Below are 14,827 nucleotides of genomic sequence, written 5' to 3'. Positions count from 1 at the left end.
GGAGTTGTCTTGAAAATAAACCAGCTTGAACTAAAAGACCAGCCTGGATTAATTCTTCTACTGCAACCTCTTATTATGAATAACAACCCTTGGGGTCAAAAAGACAGCCCAATCCATAGCTCCCCATTAAGTCACCTCTCAGCAACTGCCCATAATGCATCACAAGCAAGAATAAAATTATTCATTATAAGATAAAGCATACCAAAGAAATTAAATAAAAGTACAGCCAGTCATAGTATTTGTTAGTTTTCATTAATTAGCAAGAAAGCACAATGGAAGGATTTTCAAAGATTCTTGCAATTAGGCCATTGTGACTTTTGAAAGCATTGCTGAACTTTGAACGCGCTTCACATGAGAAGTTATCAGGTATATGCCAGAAAGTAGAGAATTTAGCTGACTGCATTCCAAAGTGAAGAGTTGTAAATTTAGTATTTTGGAACCATTTGCCAAGTGTGTTAGATATTCTAGAGAACCTAGGACCTGAAGATGTCAGTGGCACCTGATTTTTCTCCCCTTTCAGCCAATGGGTCTTGGATAGCTATGTCATAGCAAATCTCACAGCAGTGTCAAAGAGAAGGGCATATTTCTATATTAATGGCCAGAATATCTAGCTTCTGGTTATTTGTTGTTAGGTGAAATTGGCATAGCTCAAGACTCCAAGAAAATCTGAAGCCAAGAGTCAGAGATGACGATTAACCTTGATTCTGCCTGACTGAAAAGCAGTTTAGCTACATTATCAGCTTATTAGCCGTGGCCCATTATCTCTGACTTTGAGAGCCTAAAGAGAAGACACTTGATTAATAATGGGGGTGGGATGATTAGGTGAAGGGAGGATAAAGAGAATATCGCCATTCTGGGTTGTATGGGCATCCATGTTTTTTTCCTCCTCAAGAATGTGATTTTTGTTTTCTTTTGATTAGAGTTTTGCTGGAGTCTCGACGGAAGTCGAAGAAGATAACTGCAAGAGGGATTTTTGCTGGTGCAAGAGTGGTACGTGGAGTGGACTGGCAATGGGAGGACCAAGATGGGGGCAACGGACGTAGGGGAAAGGTAAGCAGTCTGTTCCAACAACATTTGGAATTTGGTCAGTCATCCATTTATTACCTGCTTATTTGACAGTATTGTTGAAGTGCTGACCTACAGCCGTTGTCATAAATTTGAGAAGTTAACACCAAAGTGGGAGTAGAATGATAACAGATACAACGCAGGTGTTTGCATTCTGTTTATATGTATTTAATGCACTTTGCAATTAACTGTAATGTTACTTATGAAAGGCTGTTGAGCTTGAATAATGGTTGCACAGCAAACAATAATAAATTTGATTTCATGATTCTTTGGACTGCATCCTACTTGTACTATTCATTGAAAACAGAAGATGTGTTTCATGGTTTGCTGTGTTACCATTATGGTTTGGTTTTGGGGAGGTTGAAATTGGCGGCCAATAGACTTTGTGATGTTGCTTTTGAGAATTTATACTTGGAAAATTTTCTTCACGTTTTAAAGGAAAATCATCTTCCTGAAATTTGTCTAGAATATATCTGTCAAATGCCTGTGAAAAGCAGTAGTTGAAAGTATCACACCTCAGGATGTATGTCTAGGGCTGAAATGTTAACTTGTTAAGGGATAACCAGTTTACTAAATATGTGTAAATCAAAAGTTGTCCTTAAGATGCTAAGAATGAATAAGCAGTGGAAAATGGAGCATTTAGATTGCTTTTTAAAGTTACTGGTTACAGTCTGGCAAGGAGCATTAAGACACTAATCAAATTGCTACAAATGTATCAAATCACTGCAAATATTTTAAGTTAGTTTGATGTTCCAGCCTGCTATAAAGTTATTGGTAAATGTAATGGTAAGAAATCCATTTAAGTGAACCTGTGTGAAATGCTTACTGTTACTCCTTTGTACCTAGATATATGGCTTTTTAAATTCCTAAAAATGTTTTCTCAGAAGCCAAATCTTGCATCAGGTGCTTGGCACTTTAATCTGGTGTACTTAGCTGAAGCTTTACCTACTATATTGGCCTTTGCTCCCCATTTCATCAAATGATTTTTCACACTTAATTGTAGTTCATGCCAGTTAAGACACCAAGATTTGCTATTCTTTTGGCTGCACCCACTACCTCTGTTGGGTGACCTGACTTGACTCAGTCCCCATGCTTTTGGCCTCAGCTGTTTGGAGTTCTTTAGAATATGCCCAACCATGGCACTAGCCTGCGCTGACCTTCTGGCTGAATCTTAATTGGTTATCATCAGCTGTAGCGGAGTACTTGGATCTTGAGTATTTGTGGTTGGGCTTGAATGTGTAACAGCTAATGGGTAGATTGTAGGTTTTAAAAAAAGGGATTTGCTTCAGAACCATCACGAGATGGTTGGATTGAATCTGGATAGAGCGTTGTGAAGAACTCCTGTGTGTTGATTCTTCCACCCTCTATACAGCTAGTGCAAGTGTTTTGTGGCTCACCTGTTTGACTCACATCTAGTCCAAGTGATTTTGTGCTTGCCCCCTCAAGTGCTTGGTTTAACTGAGTGGCATGTTTCTTAGCCTGTATGGATTGAGTGGATATTGTCCTATCTGCTTAATTTTTTTAACTTGTTCATGGGATGTGAGTGTTGCTGGCAAAGCCAGCATTTATTATCCATCTCTTGTTGCCCTTGAAAAGGCAGTGGAGAACCACCTTCTTGAATAGCTGCAATACCTGTGGGGTAGGTACTTGTAGGTGGGAAGGAAGTTTCAGCGTCTTCGTAATATTATACAAAATAGGGGAAGAAGGAGACCTTGTCGTCCCTCGAGCCTGCTCCGCCATCAATAGGATTAATCTTGGTCTCAATTATACTTTTCCGCCTCTTCCTGAAAAGCCTTGACTCTCCTATAATTGAAGAAATTGTTTATGTCAGCCTTGAACCTATTCCATGTTTTAGCCTCCACACTTCTTAGGTGGAGAATTCCAAAGATTCACATCCCTCAGAGAAGAAATTCCTCCTCATCTCCATCTTAAATGGGTGGCCCCTTACGCTAAACAATGCCCCCTGGTTCTAGTTTGCCCAAAAAAAACACTTTTAAACCTATAAGCTCCCTCAATCTCATTCTCCTAAACTCCAAATGAGCAGAGGCCTTCTGTGCTTAGCCTTTCCTCATAAGGCAACCCCTTCATCCCAGGAATCAACTTAGTGAACTGTGAGACTGAGAGCTACGTGGATACCAAGTGTCAGATGTGTACATGCCACAGCTTCATGATGTGCAGGCAGAGGGGAACTGGGTGACCACCAGACAGCCAAGCATCACCAGGTAATGCATGGTCCCCTGAGAGTACAGATCACTAATAACTGAATAGTACTCTGTAGTCTTTTTTCTCGCCTCTTGCTCTCTAATTGGTATTTCGTTCTTAAAACTGATACACATGGTAGTTGCTCAGGGGAATATAGCCAGAGTCAAGCCCATAGCACCATGTGTGGCTCAATTGTGCAATGGACGAGGGAAGAGGCCAGGAAAGAGATAGTGATAGGTGATTCAATAGTTAGGGGAACAAACGGGCATTTCTTCGGCTGCAGGCGTGACTGCAAGGTGGTATATTGCTTCCCTGGTGCCAAGGTCAAGGATGTCACTGAACAGCTACTGAACGTTCTGAGTGGGGAGGTTTGCTCATGCTGTTGTGGTAGCTTGGCAAGGAGATGGGAATCTGAGAGTACATTCAGAAAGGAAGAAAAGCAAAACTGGAATTGGAAGGCATCAAATTAGTACATGAGTATGGAAAGCTGAGGAAACCAAGGCAGGAGGGGAGACTGTAGAGTACTATTCTATGATTAGTGGTATGTACTTCAGTGTAAGGAATCTAGTGAATAAGACAGATGAGCTGAGGGCATGAAGGTATGATATTGCAGCTATTACTGATACATGGCTTAAAGAGAAGGAACATTCCTGGTTACAGGGTTTTCAGATGGGTTAGGAGGATTTAGAAAAAAAGATAGGGTGGGCATGCAGCCATGGTTAAGAAAACAATCACAGCAGTGTGGAAGGATGATAGGCTAGAAGGAGTATCAAATGAAATTGTGTTGAATTGAGGAACAAGGAGTAATAATACTGCTGAATACTTACCCCAAAACAGCCTGAGGGAGACAGAAGAGAAAATATGCAGGCAAATTACTGAGACATACAAACAGAAGGGCAATAATAGGGGATTTTAACTTCTCTAATAACTGGGATGTAAAAGGTAAAGAGGTCAGAATTCTTAATGCACTCAGGAGAACATTTTTGGCCAGTAGTTCATAGGTCTGACAAGAGAAGGAGCAGTTCTGGACTTAATTTTAGGGAATGAATCAAAGTCATAGCTTTCCTTGTGTGTGATGGTGACAAAGGTAAACTTCCCCTCATCCTTCTCGACCTGTCTTCAGTTTTTGATACAGTTGATCACACTGTCCTCTCACAGACCACCTGGAGGAGCTTCGCGGACCATCAGTGGTCTGCAGACTATACTCTGAATCACTGGCCTAGATACAGTGAATGAGAAAGACCAATTTCTGTTAGCAGATATGTCAATATCAAAGAGGTATAGATTTAACGTAATTGGTAAAAGTATTAGAGGAGAGTTGAGTAATTTCTTTCATCCAGAAGGTGATAGGGATCTGGAAATTACTGCCTGAGACAGAAATCCTCAGTGGATTTAGAAAAGAACACTTGGATTTGCACTTTAGGTGCTGTAACCTATAGGACTACAAATAGCTGGAAGGTGAGATTAGACTGGATAGCTCTTTTTCAACTGACACTTGACATGATGGACTGAATGGTATCCTTCTGTGCTGTTAATTCGTCTGTGTTTCTAATTGTATTAGTCTTAGTTTGAGTGCATTGGTCTGGTACTGAGGAAGTTCCTGCCTTCTGAAATACTGCACCTGGGTTTTCTTCCGAGTCCCTTAGCAGTTCTCCCAAACCTTTCTAGATATGCTCAATTACGTAGGTTTCCCTGCTCACCCCTTCAAATTGCACCGAGAATCTGACCCCATCCATGGCCAGGCCACAGAATCTGTCTTCCTAAATTGATAGCAAACCCCAAGAACTTGTGTTCTCTCTTCTGAGTTCTTCTGTTTAAACTTCATTTTGATGTCGGAATTCCAGCAGTTGCCAGCATCTGGCAGTATTGGGATGCTGGTAACTGGCACAATTGGAGTGGGGCAGTGATCTGTTGTCTTGAGAGAGGAAGTGTGAGTAGATTGAGAGGTGATTTTATTGAAAAATATAAACCTGAGGAGACTTGACAGGGTGGATGTTGAAAGGAGGTTTCCCCTAATGGGAGAGTCTGAAATTAGCATGCAATTTAAAAATATGGGGTCTCCCAATTAGGATGGAAGTGAGTAGAATTTTTTTCAGAGGGTTGTTAGTCTGTGGAATTTCCTTTTCCAGAGAGAAGTGGAGGCTGGATCATAGAAAATTTTTAAGGCTGTTAGATTCTTGTCTGACAAGGGAGTAGACTGGAAAATAGAGGCCATAATTGTATCAGCATGGTCTTGTCAAATGGCGGAGCAGGCTCGGGGGGCTGAATGGTCGACTTCTGCTCCTAATTCATATGTTCATATGAATGGGACTAATGTCATGGTTACTTTATTTCGAATCATTGTCCAGGAATTGCGGTTCTGGCAATAAAAGTTTTCTTCTGACCGGCTCAGACCCTGTTATGGAACCCTAAGATACTTTGGTTACTGGAAATCTGAAACAAAAACAGAAAATGTTGAAAAAAGTCAGCAGGTCTGGCTGCACCTGTGGAGAGAGAATCAGAGTTAATGTTTCAAGTCTATATGACCCTTCTTCAGAGCCTCTGAAGAAGGGTCATACGGACTCAAAATGTTAACTCTCTTTCTCTCTCCACAGGTGCTGCTAGACCTGCTGAGTTTTTCCAGAATTTTCTGCTTTAATGGAATCGTTTTGTGTGCAAGTTTTAAGCTCTTACATACTCTCCCCCATCACTCTTCATTTTTAGCAGTCTTTATGTTCCTGTCTTAAAACATTTAAGGTTAAGTGTTGTGCAGCTTCGCTTCTGGCACCCCCAAAAAGGAGATTGCATTCATTGGGTAAAAGCTATACACTTGAGGTGCACAGTTGACTGATATGCACCTCTGAGGTATGTCAGGAACAGAAAATTTGCCTTGGAGTACACTGGTATTGAGTTTTCTGACTTAAAACAAACTTAATGAATGTAAATTTCCAGGAACAAAAATGACTTCTTGAAATTTTCAGTTCATATTTGAGATGTTATCCATATTTTTATATGAACATTTATGAATCCTCAAAATAATTTAGTTGAGAAATTTTGTTACTGAATTTTCAACATCAATGAAAGATCTGTAACCTGCAAGGCTGTAGACCAGGTGGGATTAAAATGGGCAACTAGTTTTTTCATTTGTTCCTTTTTGGCTGGCGCTGACACAATAGGCTAAATGGCCTCTTTTTCTGTGCTGTAATTTTTCTATGGTTCAAGTGACTTAGATTTTTGACAGGACATCTTGCTTTTTTCCTGTCTTGGTGAAGGGCACATCACTGGTGTTACTGCTTCCGAGTGCTATCAATTTGTGTGGAGCTTGTAGCAATTATTAATTATTAACAGTCAACTTTTGAGAATTACTTCTCCCTTTTGTTTGAAAATCTTCTTGAAAAAAACAAAGAAGCTGTCAAATCTTTGCTAATTCAAGTTGACATACAGATAGTATGCTTAGTAATACTTGATGAGAATGTGCTGATGTGATTGGATGTTCTAATTATTTATTGATGGGAGAGGAGGGAAAATAACCAGTAGAAGCCCAGGCATTTTTGACTTGAGCTGAGACATTGAATTAACAATTATAATAAAGGTGTTAGAAAACACAAGACAATTTTGATGTCTTTAAAATGTTAAGTTTGTACCTGATTTTTTTTTTAATTCATTCACCAGATTTGGTCATTTTTACTCTTGAGAAGGTGACGTTGAGCCAGTATAAAACCCTACTCATGACTCTACAAAAGGCTGAAGAACTGTTGAGAGATTAAATGGCTAAAGATTGAGCAAAGCTGACGTAATGGTGGATCTGGAAGTATTTGTACTTGGGTTCAGAGGCATGGTGCACTCAGTCTGCTCAGTTTTTATCTAGTTAGCAAGGAATAGCATAAGTAAGAGGCTGAATAATAAAATAACTATAAAATTAACAATATATTTAAAGATTAAAAATATAAACTGATTTAGAGTAAGCAAAATGGTGTTATGGGAAGTGTTCAGAAACTTGCTTCACACCATCACCTGGTGACTGAAACCTGGAACTGCATCATGACCACTGATGTAGAAAAATTGAATAGTAAATGAAGGTTTTTAAGTTCTCATGTTTTCAGTAACCTATGAATTTTTTTACACAAGATGGAATTTTATATCTCATTACTTGACATTATCTGTGGATGCTTATGTGGTCACAAAGAATGAAAGTTAAACAATAACAATTTTCAGCCTGTAATGGAATACTAAACTATTAAAAATATGCACGTGTGGGGAAAAAAAACTACACCATGGGCCTAACTTTTTTAAAAAAAGATTATTAATTACTTGTTTTAGATGGTGATAGGAGAGGGGAAGTAGTGGAGTGAAAGGTGTGTGGTATCAGATAAAACATGAGTATAAGAATTGAATGGCTTGTTCAGTGGAAGAGCACGTGGTTGGGGGAGAGAGTGGTGGTGGGACGGTGGGGGCGTCATGAAAGAGTAATGTGAAGGAATGCTGAAATAGATAATCTAGTCAGATATGGATCCAGTTGTTATATAATTTGTCATGGTCAGAAGACAGGAAAGAAAATATACATGTCTGTGTCAACCTGGCTACTTTATAAAATTATTTTTTAAATGGACAAAGGCTTTACCCTGGCATGCCTGACTAGCCATACCAGATGAATGCTTAGCCTTCAGAAACCAGCAGGGACCTCATTATCTTTAAAGAGGTGCTAATATCCCCTGTGACTGCAGAAAATCAAATTCCGAAGAAATGAACAAACACCCTTTTACATTTCTAAGGCAGAGCCCTGGCCAATGGAGATGGCATGTCTGTGAGGGCAAAAGGACTCTGAACACCTCTGTTAAACATTTGAAGATTCCAGACCTGGAAAAATACATCCTTTGTCAGAAATTTTGATTCTGGACTTGCATGAAATCGTAATTCTTATTTATGCCTGACGTCTTTGCCCTGAACTTCTTTCTTTCCCTTATCCCCTTTTATTGTGGTGGACGTTGCAAACCCCCGTCACTTGATTTGTGTGTATGTAAAATAAATTAACCCTTTTATTTTACATTTATCTCAAGTTTGCTGTGTGGTTAATAATAGAGGATTGGATCACTCCAAAACTGAAGGGTTGGGGAAAATATGCCACCACTTATAAAGGGGAAAATCAAAAAAATACAAGAACACCTTTCTGTTTACAGACAGGTGGTGAGCGGAGAAATCAGAGCTGTTCTAAATTTTAAACCCCCCCCCCCCAGTCTGTAACAAGTCCTTGCATGATGTATAAATGAGTAACCATGCCCTGCATTTGTAGAGTTGCATTTTCCAAAATGAATTGCCATATATTGATTAATATCAAGAATCCTAACTGATTCCTTCCACTGGTTGATTTATTTCTTGTCTGTATCCAGGGGTGCTGAAGCCATCTATGATGATTCTATTCGCTGAAATCAGTTAAGTTCGTATTGCTCAAGGAGTGAATCTAGGACCTTCCTGATGTGCGGCTCAGTTAGTACTTAGATAACTTCATTGAGCTGTCTAAAGAAGTTTCCTTTCCTTTTCTAAGTTCAAACATTTTACTTCAGTATAGTGACATAATGTTTGCAGCTTCTCTATATACCGGGCTTCCTGAAATGGCATTTTTCATACGTGCATACCAAGGATTGTCACTGTTAATATCTATTACAAATAATTTTCATTTTGCTGAAGGATGCTATGTGCTTTGAGCACAGAAAAATATTTTGCATTATGTTCTGACTGGGATAATAAACAACAATTGCCGCCCACATCTGCTCCCCATCATTAATGTGTTCATGCAAATACAATTTTTTTGGTAATGTAGAGATCAGTATAATATGCAAGTCATTCATCAGTGTTCACAGCTTCCTGAAAAAAAACACTTTATTGTTGGATTTTAGACCTGACCAAGTCCTTCCAGCATTCCTCCTCCTCTGGAGTTGTCATTATCCAACACCCAAATACCAGTTTCTGACATGCCCCAAATTAAATCTGACCAATGTTGTTCACTGTCTTTTATTGCCTTGCATAGCCCAATACTAAACAATAATGCTTCATATTCTCAATAGTGACGGATGAGTTCTTCACCAGGGCTTAGATACTGAATACATAATTGACAGTCATGGCTTGGAAAACTGCTTCAGTGGATAGTGCAACAAAAAACAACTATTTAATTTTCCAGCATATTACAGCAAAGTGCTGCAAAGGGAATATAATATTTACCCTCTGTTTAGTTCCCTAATTTTTATTTATACACATTAAAAATTGCAAAGAAAATTGATATATTTTTATATGTGCTTCACTCATGTGATAGCTCATTTTTTCCACCCAAAATAAATGGAACACTTATCAAGCTCCAGCCGGTAACTTTGAAATTGACTTTACTGCAAATGGTTAATTATTGTTAAAATTTGTGTGATGTTAGCCAGTGTGTGTTTTTTTTTAAATGTGGTGGGGACTGTTTTGCCTTCCCACATGGAGTTGGTAAATTACCTTGTGAGTGCCAGTACATATCTCTACAAAGTGATTAAACTGTGGTATGTTTTAGTTGCTGAAGTTTAAATAAATTGTATTTTTTCTTCCCTGTTGAGGGTGCAGGAAAATGGCCAGCCTTTTGTCTCTGTAACCAATCAAGGCTAAAATGCACAAAGGGTATTGGAGCGACTTGTTTTTTTGTTTCTCTTACACTCTCTGAAGTACCTAAACTTCACTTCATGATATTTGTTCACAATTAAAGTTGTTGCTATTGGGTCAACTGTTGAACATGTAAACAAACATGTGACTGTGCTATGTTTCTGTTGCAGCATCACCTAAATTGTTAAGGTGTTACTTGATTCTGGTGACTTTTAAAAACACAACACAGATTTTTAACTGCAATTCAGAGATGTGATTCTAAAATCCAGAAATCATCAGTATAAACTGCTCAAATTTGATTTGGTGCCAAATAAGGAGGGGTAGTAAATCTTGAGGAAGGAGATCAAAATTACAAATTGATTTGGTTAAAGTACTTGTAAGCAAAGCAATGTGTCATAAATACATTTAAATTAAGTGTGAAACACTACACATGGAAAGAAGAACAAGCCCCACACACATCCCGGAAATGGTGTTGAAATAACAAAGGGCAAAGTTGAGAGGTGCTTTGGAGTTGTAACATGTGCAACACATCCAACATCAATCAACAAAGCCAACAAAAACCTTGTGCTGTATAACCAAAATGCAAGTCAGAAGAAATCATGATAAAACAACTCACAGCCCTATTCAAACCACATTTTTTGAGTATTGGGCCCAGTCCTGGTTACTGAGACACACAGTAGATAGTCAAGAAATAGAGGCAGTGCAGAGAAGAGCCAGATGGTTGTTACTGTTGTCAAGGTTCTGAGCTATGAAGAAAGACTGGAGAAAGTTGGGCTTTGTATTTTGGAAAGGGGTTTTCTGAGAGGACATCTATACAATGTAATAAACAAAATGGGAAAGTAAACCCAGAAAACTTGTTGGGTGTAGGATAAAAGATTGTGTGTTCAAATTAGAAAAGGACACGTTTAAAATTGATTACAAGAAATTCTTCATGTAGAGGATGGCCAGTACATGGAATGAACTCTAGGTAGTGGAAGCGAAAGTTCTGGAATCTTGTCAGAACCAATGTGATAACTGTAGTGGGGAGAATTGTAGCCTGTTTTGGCTTTATGAATTGTGATGAGCTGAATGGCTTTTCACATGCGTATGAAAAGTTATGCATACACATTTTTCTTGCATGGAGGGACATAATTTCTGTCATTGATAATCAGAATAAGGAAAACTCTAGTGTAATTTCTTTAAAACAACAGCTTTGTTGCAATGTATTGGTTCAGTTTGACAAATCAGATTTGTAAATTTCATTAAAAATATCAGCTATTAAGAATTCACCTTTTTTCCCCAAAATAGGGGGGAAAGGGAAGAAAATGACAAATAATCGCTTTAGCTTTATTTTAGTCAGGTAATTATTACACGGCAGACTTTGTCCCAGGCTTGGATAATTAGATTGTCTTTGCTGTTGCCTCTGAACCTTCTCATTTCTTTAGAAGGGTCAGTCCTGTGGTCAATCCTGTGTTGTTTCATCAGCTAACAGGAGGTGCAAGTTTGAGGCAAGAACCATTGTCAGTCTTTTCTGTCAGATGGTTGTAAAGCACTCTGTTTTATAAAAGTTTCAAATGATTAAAGGGAAAGAGTCACAGACAACCCAAATCTTCTGAATACAGAGACATTTAAGCTGTGTGCATTAAGGCAAGAAGGCCTGCGTTAAAGATAGGGAAGACCTGCCTTCAGGTTAGTATGTAAGCTATATAGAAACATTTCCTAGTACACTTGCAGCTAACAAAAATCATTAGTGAAATTGAAGTGGAATTTCTTAGAATGTAAACTAAATATAGTAGCATTTTCTGCTGTCCCTAAAAGCATCATATTAAATTAGCAAGCTGGCTATGAGAAATTCAGCCAACAGCAATTGTAGCAGCAAGATGGAAAGGACAAACCAGGATCCCCATCCATTCAGTCCGATCAGCGACTCTAAGATTTATATTTCTAACATTTAATGTTTATACTGGTCATCAGTAGCAGAAAACAGTTTGGAATTTAATTCGAATTACTAACTTAAACTTGTCTTTTAAGGGAGTGGTTTACTTTCTTAATGTTGTTTCCTCAGTCCCCAGAAGGATACAATTAAATAAAACCCACTGATGGACTAAGTGGACTGTTTTCCATTTCCAAATAAAAGATTAGCAAATTGAATATTCTCCCTGGTGACATACTGTCTTCTGTTCATCCTTGCAGTTTAAACTTTTCAAATCAAAATGCAATGGTTTTAGAATTATGTTTGGTTGAGTAAAATGTGGTTTGAGAACACAGCCCTTTTAAAGTATCATAAGGATAAGTTTTGTTAAAGAGAAAGTCTATGATACAAAATCATTTATTTGGAGGATTTATTTTGTTTAAGTAAGCTGGCAATAACATACAAAGGCACATGACTAAAGGCATTACAGGGCCTAACTATATAGTGCAACTGATTTTAAAGTGCACTGTTAAAACATAACTGAGTTAGCAACAGCACTGCTATTAATGAGGATATATTGGAAGGAAAAAGCAGTGCTAAGTGATAGACTGAAAAAACTTACTTGAAGGAAATTTAAAAAAAATGCTGGAACTACTCAGGTCAGGCAGCATCTATGAAGAGGAAAACAGAGTTAGTGTTTTAGCACAGACCAGAAACATTAACTTTCTTATCTCTCCACAGATGCTGCCTGACATACTGAGTATTTCCAGCATATGCTGTTTTTATTTCAGATTTTCAGTATCTGCAGTATTTTGCTTTTGTACCACTTGGAGGAAACCTAGTTTTGTTTTATGGCATTTGTTTTAAATATTGGGTTTGTATTGTATGTACTGTCCTACAGAAATGAATAGCAAACAGGACTTGATATGCCAGCATTTTAATTTATTTTTTCATATATTATATTTACTTCAAAGATATAAAGGTTATGGAATTGTACTAAATGCATTTCTTGTGCTCAGAATAAATGCTGTGGTATTGCAAATTAGGGCAACTGCAAGAAAGCAATTAAGAATCTAGTTGTTCTTCATTTTGCCAAACACCCATTTGCAGTATTTTTGAATTTTGCACTCTCTACATTGTCATGTGAATTACTTTTTATTTTAAAAAAGGTGTGTGTTAGTGAACCTGGGAATTGGATAAATCTACTGCTTGAACTAGTGCTTAATTGGAACTGTTCTGAATTCTGACAGGAGAAGCTAATATCAAAAGCTGTTTCGATAGTTGAAAGATTGTGTTGAGAAGCTTCTTTTGGACAGTAATTTCTTTTTATATTATAACTCAAATGACAGATGAGAGTCCAATTGGAAGAGAGTGAGAAAGTGTTTATGAATTTTATTGAAAGCCATAGGGTAGTGATAGTGTAATTAAAATCAAGGTTAAAATTGAGTTAAAAACAAAAAAACTGCGGATGCTGGAAATCCAAAACAAAAACAGAATTACCTGGAAAAACTCAGCAGGTCTGGCAGCATCGGCGGAGAAGAAAAGAGTTGACGTTTCGAGTCCTCATGACCCTTCGACAGAACTGTTCTGTCGAAGGGTCATGAGGACTCGAAACGTCAACTCTTTTCTTCTCCGCCGATGCTGCCAGACCTGCTGAGTTTTTCCAGGTAATTCTGTTTTTGTTTTAAAATTGAGTGTTGGATGTAAGCAACACTGGAGGAAAAAATGCTGAAGTGTGTTAGTGAGAAACTATATAGGGGATAGATAACTACGTGAAAAGAGATGCCACACATGAGGTTGCAGTTCTTTTATGATAAAGCTTAGAATCCATCATGAGTACTTCTTTCAAAATTTAAAGTGCTGTGGATAAAATATAAGGACATATGCTTATTACATAATAAACAATATCCATGATAAGTGGTTCTAAATTCTTTATTATTTTCTTGTGTCCAGTGACAGCTAGTTAAAGTGGCAAAGGAGCCATGTGTAGATGGGTATATTAAAATCATGGTAGGAAGAGAATTGACACAAGTAACTTATTAGATTGAAGGAAAATGACCTTGTGATGATTGAGAGAATGCTCTTCTGCTTTCTGTTGTTTATTTTCAAATAGCAGACCTGACTAATGAGGCTTTTGGCTAGGTTTTGCTCAGCAATGGGAAACTTACAATTTCCTTCTGCGTCAGTGTGCTGGTTTGGAGAAAATTATTAAGGCTTTCCACTTTTGACTGCTATTTAGCAGATTCTGCTGGAAGTGAATATTGGGTGAGGAAGTAACCAGGGTTTGTTGTGATGCATTCTGTTTTGCAGTTGAATAGTTTTGATGCTTGCTGTTAAGGAACATGCATGATTAATTGCCAGTTGGATATACATTCATAGGGTGACTGATTTTTTTTACACTATACCAGCAAGAAGTCAACAACATCACTTGAAAAATAATAGGGAAAAAAATTGATGAGCAATTAAAAACATATTTCTTTAAATTTCTACTACTATAAATATTTAAGAATAACTGCCAATTGCAAAGTTGTTGTGAAACCTTATCCTGGCACATTGCTTCAGAAATGAATGGGGATTCTATTGGAAAAAAATGCATTGCAGGTGAGTGAATATTAAACTAAAACCATACTATTCATTTCATAGATTCACAAAGGGCAAAGGGAGAGGTTGCGTGTTTTCTTTGTGAAGACTGTTATTAGGGCATGAAATACCCTATTAGAAAACTGGGTAGAAGCAGAATACATTCTAAGTTTTAAAGGATAAATAGATAAATGAAGAAGAAAACCCATTTCAATCAGTATGAAGAAGGAGATGGGTTGCTTACTCAAAGACCAGGCACAGAAGAGATGGATAGAGTTCTTCTGCACAAATTCTTCTGCGCAAATAAAATTATATGCTTTAATAAATGTTTTATTTTAGTAGCAATTTACAATATGCCACTTTACTTTTGATCTTTGGTTTATGTAACTGATAAATATCTAGCTGGACATAGATTAAATGTAACTAGTTTTTAAACCAAATTTTCTGATTTGATTTTGTATTTAAAATGCACCATATTCTTTT

The 14,827-nt window shown here is 37.7% G+C and overlaps 1 protein-coding gene across 2 annotated transcripts in view; it reads left to right on the top strand.

Moving 5' to 3' along the window:
• The window catches only part of mib1 (MIB E3 ubiquitin protein ligase 1), a 183,633-nt gene that overhangs the window by 18,364 nt on the left and 150,442 nt on the right, over positions 1–14,827 (top strand). For both annotated transcript variants that reach the window (XM_041190600.1, XM_041190599.1), the window contains exon 3: positions 921–1,050. In XM_041190600.1, coding sequence (XP_041046534.1) covers positions 921–1,050 — 130 coding nt within the window. The remainder of the gene's footprint in view (positions 1–920; positions 1,051–14,827) is intronic.

Source organism: Carcharodon carcharias, chromosome 6 (genome assembly GCF_017639515.1).
Source record: "Carcharodon carcharias isolate sCarCar2 chromosome 6, sCarCar2.pri, whole genome shotgun sequence".
In the NCBI taxonomy this organism is placed as follows: Eukaryota; Metazoa; Chordata; class Chondrichthyes; order Lamniformes; family Lamnidae; genus Carcharodon; species Carcharodon carcharias.
Note: the sequence above shows the minus strand (reverse complement) of the source record. Positions and strands in the feature narration are given on the sequence as shown.